Source organism: Dendrobates tinctorius, unplaced genomic scaffold (genome assembly GCF_039654945.1).
Source record: "Dendrobates tinctorius isolate UK_male_01 unplaced genomic scaffold, ASM3965494v1 ptg000065l, whole genome shotgun sequence".
Classification (NCBI taxonomy): Eukaryota; Metazoa; Chordata; class Amphibia; order Anura; family Dendrobatidae; genus Dendrobates; species Dendrobates tinctorius.
In genome coordinates, this window is record NW_027361733.1 from 19,415,559 (window position 1) to 19,429,837 (window position 14,279).

Genomic DNA, 14,279 nt, shown 5'->3' on the forward strand with positions numbered 1-14,279 from the left:
TTCTTTGGAATGCACTTCTCAGGTCAATATGATTAGTCCCCAATCCCCACAATTTTAATCGTGCCCTGAAAACGCATTTATTCAGATTGGCCTATCGTCTCAACACATTAACCTAATCTATCCCTGTGTGGCACAGCCAAAAGTTTTACCATAACCAGGTTCCCCGCATCATGTTCCCACATACTTTATGCATCTATCAGCCCTCTGTATCTGTACTGTTACACACTTAACATTATGGCTGGTCCATACAATCAGGGCAACTGTTACCACCCAATCTATGTGATTATTGTTATGCTGTAATGTCTATCGTCTGTACAAGTCCCCTCTGAAATGTAAAGTGCTGCGCTATAGAAATAAAATTTATTATTATTATAAGAAATAGATTCTGCTCCTATATCCACACCAATACTCTTAGAATAAGTTTCTGGCTGATTTTAATGGGAAAAGCTTGTCTCGTGTACACAATGCTGATTTTTTTTCACATTATTTTGAACATTTTTTTACATAATCCTTTCTGTAGTGCTAAACGTCTAAATGTTTTACAGGACCCCATTCTCCTGATGTAAGAGGCATCCAGAGATGTCTACACCGTGCACCATTAGTACTTTCCAGTCCCTGTTCTTCAGCTGCTGCCACTGCTTTTTTTTTTTTTTTTTTGTGTGTGGCTGCCCCCTTAGGCCTCGTTCACACGTACCGTTTTTTTTTGCGTTTCCGCGGCGGTATTTTCCGCGCGTTTGTGCCGCAAAAACACGAAAAATAAGCACCCCATGCATTCCTATGGGATTCCGCAATGCTGTGCTAATGCTGTGGTTTTTACCGCGGTGGAATCGCTTCGCGGTAAAAAGCGCAGCATGCTCATTAATTTCGCGGAATCGCGGCGATCCCGCACCCATAGGAATGCATTGTTCCGCTTACTTCCCGCATGTGGCTGTGCACACCATGCGAAAAGTAAGCAGAACATTTGCGGATGGTACCCACGGTCCGGAGGAGAGGAGACTGTCCTCCGGGCTTTGGGTACCATATCCCTGTAAAAAATAGAATTTAAAATAAAAAATATTGTTATTCTCACCTTCCGACTTCCCACGCAGCCTTCCCGCCTCTCTCCACGCTCACGGTCCCAGTAAGCCTTTGCGAGCGATGACGTCCGTTCTCGCGGGATCGCGAAGTCTCGCAGTCATTCGCGCAACGTCATCGCGAATGACCGCGAGACGTCGCGATCCCGCGAGAACGGACGTCATCGCGGTAATTGTCGCAAAGGATTGCTGGGACCGGGAGCGTGAAGAGAGGCGGGAAGGCTGCGCGGGATGTCGGAAGGTGAGTATAACAATATATTTTTTATTATTATTATTTTTTACATTCTATCTTTTACTATTGATGCCGCAACCTGTCAATCAGTTCTCCAAGCGATGCTACAGATCGCTTGGAAAACGCTAGCAATTCTGCAAGCTAATTACGCTTGCAAAATGCTAGTTTTTCCGCGGGAAAATCGCGGGAATTTAAAATGCGATTTTCCCACGGAATGGAATTCCAGAATTCTCGCCGTAATTTCCACAAGAGTTCCGCTACGTGTGAACCCAGCCTTATAGTTAACTTGTCAGTCAGGCATTTTTCTGTCCATATGGTTGGGCAAGCAACACAGCATGGCATCTTTGGCCGCATGTGGCCCACTCCTGGTTTAGGAATGTGTACTTTCCTTGATTTTTGTGAGTCAAATTGCTAATTGGAGTATGAGACTCTTCATGTATCCTCCCTTGGTCTACCCTTCAGCGAATACGACCCTTGGCACTCCTATGCCAGCACCTGCGTCTTCTGTCAAGGGTCTTCCCAGTTGGCAATCCTGACGAAGGGCCTTAGAACCGAATCTTTGCTAATAAATGATTGACACTCGTTGACTGTGTAGCTTTGCATAGTATACATCAAGCAGGGGCTCTGCTGCCGGCTTTTGTCTGAACTTGCCTGTTGTATTCTTGTCCGATGTGGACATCCTGCGTGGATGATCCATCGATAATTCTCTTGTCCGTGCTGCTGTTTATAACAGATAACCCATCCAGGGTTAATAGAGTTGAGGATTTACAAGAACCCAGGACCAGAGTGGTAGGTTTGATTTGCATGTATTCAAAGGGCATATCTCGTTTCATCTCTTGGGGACACTAGCCATTACTTTAAGGCCTTTGTCGAATACTCATCTTGCAAATACCAGCTCTGCTCCACCGGGACGTCCGCCCCGTCCAGGACACGCCGTCTGTAATGTGTTTCTAGGCAGTCAGTGACCAGGCCGTAGCGACTTGGATCAAACTTGTTTGCAAACAAGTGCGGAGAGTTAATCAACCAGCGCAGGTCTCCGAGGCCGTACACGCAGATATCCCGGACATAGTGCCCTGAGAGAGGAATGGGACAAGTAGGTTACAATTGGATCCAGTCCTCTGAGCCAAATGTGTCAGTGCAGGTAAAATGTATGAAGTGTTGTCCAGACTAGATAGGATTGTGACAAACCTCCAGCTGGGAGAAGTATTGGATCCGGAGAGGTGGGGTGTAAATAATGGCTCCCACTCACCAGAATCTAGCAGAATTCTTAAAAATTGGGAAGAACTGAAGCACAAAGGGTCCATTGTATCATTTTTGTTTTGTTTTTTTAAGTCTTGTGTGGTAAATCTTTTTTTTTTTTTGTAATGTGTTTTTTTTGTTGATGTTTCTTGTGTCAAATTTTTCAAAATGGCTCACGCGATTAGCTAATTTTGAGCAAAGTAAAAAAGGCTCATTAAATTGGACAAAAAAAAAACAAAGCCAGCCAAACGCAAATAAAATAGACATCAAATAATGTGCAAATGAAAACGAGCGAAAAACGTCAAAAACTAGACCAAAAAGAAAATGCAAATAATGACTCAGGCCCAAAGTGTACTGGAGAGCTGCAGAAAGACTACAGTTTGGGCTGATGCCAATGAGACATGGGAGAGTTGTAGTGAGGAGCGAGTTAAAGAAACACTCAAAGGGAGACCGATGCTTTGTGCTGTACCCACTGAAGGGCCCGAGGAGCGTTACACATGGATTCTCTGTGCCAGGCCTTGTACTAGGCACTGTACAGGGTGTCGTTCCTTTAACCCCTTAGCGACCTTCACCGTACTAGTACTTCGGAGGTCGCTTCCCTCCCTTTGATGTGGGCTCCGGCGGTGAGCCCACATCTTTCCTGGGACATGTCAGCTGTTTTGAACAGCTGACGTGCCTGGAACAGCCGCTGGTGAAATCGCGATCCACCCGCGGCTATTAACTAGTTAAATGCCGCTGTCAAACTCTGACAGCGTCATTTAACGCACGCTTCCGGCCATTGGGCTGGAAATCCTCTCATATGTGATCGAGGGTCACCGGTGCATTGGCATGACAACCAGAGGTCTCCTGGAGACCTCTATGGTTGTCAGTGCCGGATTGCTATGAGGGCTGCCTGGTGGTCGGCGCTCATAGCAAGTGAGTAATTCTACTGCATCGAGGCGATTTGATCATCGCCTCTATGTAGCAGAGCTGATCTGGTTATGAACTACATCCAAAGGAAAAACCCCAATATCCAGCTAAGATATCATAGCAATATTCATCAAGTATGAAATAGTACAGTGACTAAAGGTGGACTAAATTGTCACAAAATATAGAGAGGGTTTAATTGAATAATATCAATTTTATTACACATGTAATAATATTTTTTCTCCTCCTGACGAAACCGAGGATGGTGAAACGCGTGTCGGGGCTTTAGTGCGTCTCACGGACGGTTCTGTAGTTAACCAGGATTATGTTGCAAGGTATTTAACTTTATATACTTTAATCTGGCCGGTATATCTGCCATGTAACCTTTGGAGCTTTACACATGGGAATTCTGCGGGTTGATATAAAGATTCTCCAGCACTCTCCTGATTCACTAGTGTGATAATAATATACATGGCTTACATTTGAGCTTCTGGATTACTTAAACTCGCTTTTATGCCCCTTAAATAGATCTTGGCTATCACATTTTCAGTGTACTAAGAATATAGCTATAGGATCAGTCTATCTGTATCTTGGAATTATATTTGGGATTCGGAGCATGCTTAGATAACATTGCCTATGACAAATTGGATGCTTATGCATTATACGATGCCCGTTATGAATCATTTTATGTAGGCTCTAAGCTAGTGTTATTTCAGCACCAGTTATATAATCCGAACCCCATTATTAACTCCTTGATCCTTGGTATATGCAGAATCTTATCCCGAGACGCTTTTTCTGTCTGGCACCATATTTGTTATCTATGTATTTTGCTATTATCCTTTAGCTGCTATGTTCTATCTACATCACCATTAAGTACTTTGTATGTCTTGATTAATATATATTTACACATGTGTAATAAAATTGATATTATTCAATTAAACCCTCTTTATATTTTGTGACAATTTAGTCCACCTTTAGTCACTGTACTATTTCATACCTGATGAATATTGCTATGATATCTTAGCTGGATATTGGGGTTTTTCCTTTGGTTGTAGTTCGAGGCTTGAGAGGTATGTCCATTTGGCCACGGAAAATTTTTGCTGATCTGGTTATGGCAGCTTCTAGTCTCCCATGGAGACTACTGAAGCATGCCAAAAGTACAAAAAAAAAAAAAAAAAGTTTTTAAAAATATATATAAAACTTCAAGTCATCCCCCTTTCAAAAAAAAAAAAATCAAACATTCACATATTTGGCATCTCTGCGTTCAGAATCGCCCGATCGATCAATAAAAAAAAAAAGGATTAACCCGATTGCTAAACGGCGTAGCGAGAAAAAGTCAAAATGCTAGAATTACGTTTTTTTTGGTCGCAATGACATTGCCCGTTACTGCCTTTTAATGCAATCAAAAGATTGTATCTGCACAAAAGTGGTATAATTAAAAACGGCAGCTCTGCGCACAAAAAATAAGCCCTCACTCGACCCGAGATGATGAAAAATGGAGACATAGTAACATAGTTTTGAAGGCTGAAGGAAGACCTTATGTCCATCTAGTTCAGCCTATTTTTAGTGCAGCTGTTCTGCATTGTTGATCCTGGGGAAGGCAAAAAACCCACAGAGTAGAAGCCAATTTTCTCCATAGGGAAAAAAATTCCTCCCCCTAAGCTGGGTCAACCATCTACCTATAATATTCTGTTATTCGTAACCTTCTATACTGTTACTCACAAGAAAAGCATCCATTCCTTTCTTAAATTCATTCAGTGAGTTGGCCATCACCACTTCCTCAGGAAGAGAATTCCAGAGCCTCACTGCTCTTACCGTGAAGAACCCTCTTCTATGCTGGTGCAGAAATTGTCTTTCCTCCAGACGAAGAGAATGCCCCCTTGTTCTTGTCACAGTCCTTGGTACAAACAGTTCATTGGAGAGATCTCTGTATTGCCCTCTGATATACTTGTACATATACAGTATATTAAGTCTCCCCTAAGTCTTCTCTTTTCTAGAGTAAATAGACCTAATTTTGATAACCTTTCTGAGTATTGTAGTGAACCAACTCCATTTATCATTTTAGTAGCTGCCTTTGAACCCTTTCAAGTTCAGTAATGTCTTTCTTGAGCACCGGCATCCAGAATTGCACACAATACTCCAAGTGTGGTCTGACGAGTGATTTGTACAGAGGGAGAATTATGTTTTCATCTCGTGTCCCCAGACCTCTTCTAATGCATCCCATGACCCTATTTGCTTTGGTGGCAGCTGCCTGACACTGGGCACTCCAATTTAGCTTCTTATTGACTAAGATGCCTAAGTCTTTTTCCATGTCTGTTTCCCCAGCAGTTTCCCATTTAGTAAGTGATTGTAGCATCTGTTTCTCCTTCCCATGTGCATAACCTTACACTTATCTGTGTTAAACCTCATTTGCCATTTTTCAGTCCAATTCTCCAATTTACTCACATCTGTCTATAGTTGCAAACTGTCCTCCTTTGTGTTAACTACCTTACATAGTTTTGTTTCGAGACGCTACGGGTCTCAAAAAATGGCGCAATTTTTTATTTTTTTTTTTAACAAACTTTGGATTTTTTTTCACCCATTAAATAAAAAAGAACCTAGATGTTTGGTGACTATGAACTCTGTAAAAAAGCATGATAAAAAAAATCCAAAAAAACATTGTGGGATTGCACTTTTTTTTTGCAATTTCACCGCACTTGGAATTTTTTTTCCCGTTTTCTGTTAACACGACATGGTAAAATCAATGTTGTCGTTCAAAAGTACAACTCGTCGCACAAAAAACAAACCTTCACACAGCCGTATTGAAAGAAAAATAAAAAAAGCTTTGCTTTGGCTCTGGGAAGAAGGGGAGAGAAAAACAAAAATGGGTAGGGTCTCTAAGGTGTTAAACCAACCCCCTGACCTACATATCTGCCTCTCCCTTTTGTGGTTCAAGGCCAGAAGATTATAAAGTTACCGCTGCAGCCAGAATGTGAGATGCCCTCCTGGTCCCTCCATTTCACAGCTCGGATGTTCCCCTCCCAGCCAGCATGAGGGGTGGATCCTGGAAAATCTGAAAAATAAATGCAGAATTTTTATTAAACGCAGTACGTCTGAGGGTTCTGGTTGAGTTACCTCTTGCCTCTTGGCTCGCGAGACCGCTACGTCATCACAGGTCCTTGCCGGAAGGCATTACTGGGAATGGGAGTTGGCGGGAGCATCGGTAAGGCTGCGCGGGACGCCAGAAGGTGAGGATAACCCGATTTTATTTTTTTTATTTTTTTTTTTTTACAGGGATATGGTACCCAGGGCCTGGAGGACAGTCTCCTCTCCTCCAGACCGTGGGTACCATCTGCACATGATCCGCTCACATTGCGCATGGTGGGCAAAGCCACATGCAGAAAGTAAGCGGATCAATGCATTCCTATGGGTGCGGAATCGCGGCGATTCCGCAAAAATAATGAGCCTGCTGTGTTTTTTTTCTGCTATGCTATTCCGCCACGGAAAAAAATGCAGCATTAGCACAGCATGTGCAGAATGCCATAGGAATTCATGGGGTGCGTTCTGTATGTGTTATCGCAGCGTTTTCACGGCAAAAAACGCGGCTAAAACACATACAATCCGCAACGTGGGTACACAGCCTTATGGTTGCTTTCTTCCAGAAACAGCACTTCATTAGGTTGCTAATCACAGCCCATGGACAGGAGTGGAGCCAATTCTGGAAGAAAGCAGACACGTTTTTTTACTCCATGGCAGCCCCTTTATTGATGTTTTGCACTTGTATTCATTACTGGTTTCAAGCGCTCTATCAATGGATGTAAACGGAGGCTTGCATGTTCCGACCTGATGCTGTTCATGGCTGAGAGTGTATCCAGTTTTATATAATCTTCCGTAAACTTAATACATCATCATGTTTGCTGCATTGTGTCTGTGCAGGTAAAGTATTAATCTGGAGTCCTGGCCATTTGTTACAGACTGAATACAATATAACAAACCCTCAGCTGTGAGACGTCTTGGGTAGGGACAAGATTTGATCCCTATTGAGCATGGACACCTCTGGTCCTGGTAATAAAGGGGTCAGGAGATCGTTTTATGGCTGATGTGGAAAATCTCACCTTCAATCCTGTTGAGGGTCACCCAGTAGTGCTCGTCCGGACTATACGTGTCTTTTGACCACTCCAGGAGATCCTTCGCCCTTTGGTCCATCAACACAAATTCTACAAAGTTCCTGGTAAGGGCGTAGTAGGCCGTCCCAAAGTAGAGGGTGATGTTATATGGTGGGCTGGCCTTCTCCTCTTTGGTGGGGTAGACGTAAGACTTCCCCATATGGACAAACTCCTTGTAAGTGGCTTGTGTGCGGTACCTCATGTGCAGCGGCTGGATCACGCCCGGCGTTAGATTCTTCCCGTTCCACATGCTCTTGAGGTACTGGACTACCTCCCTGTTGGTTTTCATGGGAAAGTCTTGGCCACATAGGTTGATGACATGTCTCCATGGAAGGTCGGAGCGGACCAGGTCCTCCATGCAGTTAATGTCGGCGCGTAGCCGTGAAAACCCCGCGTAGACCACAGTCTCCTGTTGGGATGATAAGAACACGTTGTGGAAGCAGCTGGCGAGTCTCTGCACTGCCTGACTGTATGTCTTGGAAGACTTTTGGTCGACGTGGATGCAGTACACATTCTGCGGGACATAAATGGCGGCAAGCAACTTGATGAACATGTCCAGTTGTTTGTGTATAGTCAAGATGTATGCCAAGGGATAGTCTGCCTCCTCCAGCGACAGTGGGGTTGTTATAAAGTGCAGCTCGTTTATTAGGTTGGTGCAGTTGGACTGCAGGGTGATTGGGACTTCTTCTCTGGATGGAGGCAGGGCTTCTTGACATATATTTCCCACCACCAGGGCGGCGGGCTTTCCATCGAATAACGCTTTACACAGTTCTCCCGGATAGAAACCGCATTCCTTGATCTCCTCCTCAATGCTCTGCCTGTCCTCCAGTTGGCTAATATTGTTAATGGCCAAAAGAACGATGGAAAGGCCAACACATAACACGAACCCTGACTTGGTGCATCCAAGGAGGCTCATTGTTTGCTCTGCCAGTGTCTCGTCATTAGTATCATTGGGGCATTTCCTTTGTGAACCTGCAGAAAATGAAAGATCATTCTACCAGTAAGGAAACCTATTAGGAAACCTATAAGGAAAGTATTCTGTTAATACAAAATATCTAACTCTCTATTCAAAGCCAGAGCTGCATTCACAGTCCTCATTGGCTGTCACAGCCAGAGCTGCATTCACAGTCCTCATTGGCTGTCACAGTCAGAGCTGCACTCACAGTCCTCATTGGCTGTCACAGCCAGAGCTGCACTCACAGTCCTCATTGGCTGTCACAGCCAGAGCTGCACTCACAGTCCTCATTGGCTGTAACAGCCAGAGCTGCACTCACAGTCCTCATTGGCTGTCACAGCCAGAGCTGCACTCACAGTCCTCATTGGCTGTCACAGCCAGAGCTGCACTCACAGTCCTCATTGGCTGTCACAGCCAGAGCTGCACTCACAGTCCTCATTGGCTGTCACAGCCAGAGCTGCACTCACAGTCCTCATTGGCTGTCACAGCCAGAGCTGCACTCACAGTCCTCATTGGCTGTCACAGCCAGAGCTGCACTCACAGTCCTCATTGGCTGTCACAGCCAGAGCTGCACTCACAGTCCTCATTGGCTGTCACAGCCAGAGCTGCACTCACAGTCCTCATTGGCTGTCACAGCCAGAGCTGCACTCACAGTCCTCATTGGCTGTCACAGCCAGAGCTGCACTCACAGTCCTCATTGGCTGTCACAGCCAGAGCTGCACTCACAGTCCTCATTGGCTGTCACAGCCAGAGCTGCACTCACAGTCCTCATTGGCTGTCACAGCCAGAGCTGCATTCACGATACTCCACATTGATCCCTGCAAACAGATTACATTTGTCTACATCATGTATATTTTTCTCCAGTCCTATCTGTAGTTGCATAAACCTTCTATTGGCTTCATTAGGAATCTGTCAGTCCTGAAAACAGACTACAGCATCTCTATACAGATATGTAATGTTCAATGTGAAGTAGAGAACAGATAATGGATGTTAGGAATTGGTGTGGACCTCTAATTACATCTATAAACATAGATATATATTTTATAATCATCCCATACAGGATATGGACAAAAATATTGTGCTTTCTACATCCACAGTCATAAATATGGTGTCTGTCAATTCGCAGCTATACCAGCTCCCACTCTTCTGGGAAGAATTTCTATAAGATTTTGAATGTGTCTGGGAATTTTTTCCCTTTCATCCAGAAGAACACACACTGATGATGGAGGAGAGGCTGGGATTACAATCTTCTTTCTACGATAGTTCATCCCAAAGCTGTTGGATGAGGTTGTGGCCGGTCATGTTCTTCCCACCAAACTCCCCCCAACCATGTCTTCATGGACCTTAATTCATATCTACAATTGTACAAAGTATCTTATATGCTGAAATGTTAAAGGGAACCTGTCATGTCCCCAAACACTATTAACCTGCAGGATAAAAGCGTCCTAAAGCTTTGCAGCATTGAAAGCGCGGCTACAACAACAAAATTAACTTTATTTCTTTTGGCAGCCTCCAAATTTCAGTCATAAAGGTTCCACCAGTGCAGCTTCAGTCATCATTCAGTATATCGTGAGCAGCGGTTGTATACACACCCCGGCACGGGGATGACAGATACAGAAGTGACATCCATCACTGCACAGAACATGTCTCCACAGTATGGTGGTGGCGACATTACACCACTTCATCTGATGCTGGCATTGTGCTTGGTGATGGAAGGCTGCATGCAGTTGCTTGGCCATGATGTTCCCATTGCACAGTTTTTGTGGTGATGATAATATGAGACAAGGATTGACCTCCGCAGTTATGGAATTGGCAGAGAGTTGGTGACTTCTATGTCTTCTGCTCCTCAGCACTCATTGACCACTCTAACTTAACGTCATCTAGTTGCTGCAGTCCTATCCTGGCAGTCTCGATGGTGGGCCACATTTCCCCATGATTCTGGGGAAAATGAGTTTCCCCAGAATCATTATTTCTGATATGTTCTGTGCCTGGTGCACACAGGGTTGTTCTCAGACATGGATGATGTGGACAGATGCGCATTACTGATGACATCCCTCCCCGTGGTTTATATCCGTGCCCCCACTAGGATATGGTGACAGGAGCTCTCGGGGCCTCACTTACCTGCTCAGATTTCCTCGCCCTCACCGCCAGAGTCTTCCTTGCTGCAGACGCTCCTGACGAGCAATGATGGTTGTTGTCAGGTATCAGCAGCTGAGATGGCGTTTCCAAGCGAGCTTGACATTTCCTATCTGCCGGCTCCTGGGGCCCCTGGGACCACGCCTGCGTCCTTTTGGGTTTCATTAAATGGAAAGTAATACCACAACAATCCTCAGATCTCGAGATGCAAAACATTAATGAGCATTTATCCTCGCACACTCGTATAAATATCTCTACTGAATCCTCTGAATTACTTATAGCCATATTTTCTGTGCAGCAACATCTTACCCCTTGTTTGTCCTGAGCTCCATGGTTCATGAGTAGAATGCCAGTATTACAGTAAAGACTGACACTTGAACATAAGTATATTATTTGCCAAACTATGCAGCTATGGCTTCAACAGCGATGGCAAGAGGATGGTGAGACTCAAGTCACCCACATAGGAGAGACAGACTGATTACAATAGTTAAATGTGACCTTTTAATAGTTAAATGTCCCATAGGAGGGCAAGTTTTCGGCGTTTTAGGGGGATGTCCCTTTAAATTCATGTGGGCTAGATAGCACTCTTACCCTGTACGTGTATGCTGCTGTCGTCCTCCGCACCAGTATCTTTTACCTGCTCCGTGGTTGCAGGTTTTTGTTAATAGGGTTTTGAATATTTTACCTATGCAAAACTGACCAGCGTCACAAATGTAAAATCATCCGCACAAATCCTCTGTGCTGCTTGTGCAGCATGACATCCAGGAGGAAGGACCTGGGCTATAACAGATCGGAAATAAAATTGCAAAAAAAATTATGCAAAGAATGACTAAACGTTACTTGCCTGCAATCTGGATAATTGTACAGTTCCAGCTCACGTCCCAGAACAAAGGATTATCCATGATAATGAAACTCCATACATTCCTGCCCTAATCTGCAATCCACAGTTGTCCCCTCCATACATCACTACCTTAATCTGCAATCCACAGTCTGTCACCCTCATTACATACCTACCCTAATCTGCAATCCACAGCCTGTCCCCCTCCTTACATCCTTACCCTAATCTGCAATCCACAGCCTGACCCCCTCCATACATACCTACCCTAATCTGCAATCCACAGCCTGTCCCCCTGCTTACATAGCTACCCTAATCTGCAATCCACAGCCTGTCCCCCTCACATACCTACCCTAATCTGCAATCCACAGCTTGTCCCCTCCATACATCCCTACCCTAATCTGCAATCCACAGCCTGTCCCCCTCTTTACATACCTACCCTAATCTGCAATCCACAGCTTGTCCCCCTCCTTACATACCTACCCTAATCTGCAATCCACAGCCTGTCCCCCTCCATACATACCTACCCTAATCTGCAATCCACAGCCTGACCCCCTCCATACATACCTACCCTAATCTGCAATCCACAGCCTGACCCCCTCCATACATCCCTACCCTAATCTGCAATCCACAGCCTGTCCCCCTCTTTACATACCTACCCTAATCTGCAATCCACAGCCTGTCCCCCTCCTTACATCTTTGACCTAATCTGCAATCCACAACCTGTCCCCCTCCATACATACCTACCCTCGTCTGCAATCCACAGCCTGTCCCCCTCCTTACATACCTACCCTAATCTGCAATCCACAGCCTGTCCCCCTCCATACATACCTACCCTAATCTGCAATCCACAGCCTGTCCCCCTCCATACATACCTACCCTAATCTGCAATCCACAGCTTGTCCCCTCCATACATCCCTACCCTAATCTGCAATCCACAGCTTGTCCCCTCCATACATCACTACTTTAATCTGCAATCCACAGCCTGTCACCCTCCTTACATACCTACCCTAATCTGCAATCCACAGCCTGTCCCCCTCCTTACATCCTTACCCTAAGGCCTGTTTCACACATCAGTTTTTTTGGTCAGTCAAAATCTGCTAAAATGGCGGATAACGGATCCGTTCCTGTACTGACCACAAGGTTTGGCACCGGACAGCGAATTTTAAAGGAACCGCTGCCTGGGGAAGGAGAGAGAGAGAGATCCGGCCGCCCGAAAAAAAAGTTGCATGGTCCGTCCGGGCATGTCGACGGTAATGCAACTCAATGGGAAAAAAAAACGGATCCGCCAAGCAAAATGGTGGATCCGGTTTTTTTTTTTTTTTTTTTTGCAAAACGGCGCATTTTGACTGATGGCTAAATACAGATGTGTGAAACAGGCCTAATCTGCAATCCACAGCCTGTCCCCTCCATACATACCTACCCTAGTCTGCAATCCACAGCCTGTCCCCCTCCTTACATACCTACCCTAATCTGCAATCCACAGCTTGTCCCCTCCATACATCACTACCTTAATCTGCAATCCACAGCCTGTCACCCTCCTTACACTGTTCCAAATTATTGTTGAATCTATTTTTATTGAAAACAGAAAGACGAAAATAACATACAAGATATCAAACTGTACACCCTTCTGTACAAGATCACATTGTAGTCAGCCTCGTATATGACCTTAACTTTTTCTGAAACAGAGGCGCATAATGTCCCGTCAGGATGAGTATTGGTCTAAGGTTCATATACACCACCATGTACAAGGATCGACTCAAGTAATTGGTATTATACAAACATTCATTATATTACTTATATTCAAAAGATCAAGCTGGAGGGATGACCTTCATCCTCAAGTATCATCTGGTACAGTGGTATAATGTAATGATCCGGTTTCCTCCCACATTCCAAAGACATACTGATAGGGAATTTAGATTGTGAGCCCCATCAGGGACAGTGATGAAAATATGTGCAAACTGTAAAGCGCTGCGGAATATGTTAGCGCTATATAAAAATAAAGATTATTTATTATGATCAAATGTTAGAGACATTAATTATAAACAGTCATAGTAACATTGTTACAGGTTTCAACCTAGGTGTACTCTAGAAGGAGAAGAAGGAAGGAAACTAGAAAGGGCATAAAAGTGGGTAGGTGGGAAGAGTGAGGGTAGAAGAATTTCCCCAAACCCAAAAGGGGTAGGGACAGAAGGAGGGGGGGGGAGCGGACACCGGAGTTCCGCACCGACCTCTATGAAGCCTCCTCAACCAATTGAGATAAACCGGTAGTTTCCCTGAACATGATCCAAGGCTGCCATACATGAATCAAGCGGGTGTTGTCCCCTTCCATTTCAGCCATCAGTTCCTCCATACGGAAGATGTCTGCGAATTCCATTGCCCATTCTGCCATAGTCGGCGGTGCTGTCGTGCGCCAATGGCGTGGGATCACCATCTGTGCCGCGGTGATACAGAACCGAAGAAGACTCCGTTTCTGAGCAGATATGGGTCCCGGAAGAATCGAAAGGATGGCAATCTGTGGGGAGGGGGGAACGTAATCCCCAGAAATGTTGTAATAAGCTGAGAACACCTTCCAGAAGGGTCGTATAGCAGAACATTGCCACCATATATGGAACAAAGTTCCCCTCTCAGTTCCACACCGCCAACAGGCATCGTCCACTGATGGGAAAATAGACTTCAATCTGACGGGATAAGTACCATATGGACAGAATCTTGACATTTTTCTCTTGTGCGCCCCCAGCCGGGGACATTTTGTGTG

The 14,279-nt window shown here is 44.8% G+C and overlaps 2 protein-coding genes across 5 annotated transcripts in view; one reads left to right on the plus strand and one right to left on the minus strand.

Moving 5' to 3' along the window:
• RTF2 (replication termination factor 2) overlaps positions 1-14,279 on the plus strand; it is a 63,184-nt gene that overhangs the window by 17,738 nt on the left and 31,167 nt on the right. The gene's annotated exons all lie outside the window — the stretch shown is intronic.
• On the minus strand, positions 1,268-8,533 carry LOC141094744 (beta-1,3-galactosyl-O-glycosyl-glycoprotein beta-1,6-N-acetylglucosaminyltransferase 7-like). Its single transcript, XM_073580669.1, has 3 exons — positions 7,545-8,533; positions 6,407-6,502; positions 1,268-2,378 (listed from the first exon to the last, which is right to left on the minus strand). The coding sequence occupies exons 1-3, from the start codon at positions 8,509-8,511 to the stop codon at positions 2,158-2,160; spliced, it is 1,284 nt and encodes a 427-aa protein (XP_073436770.1). The 5' UTR covers positions 8,512-8,533; the 3' UTR covers positions 1,268-2,157.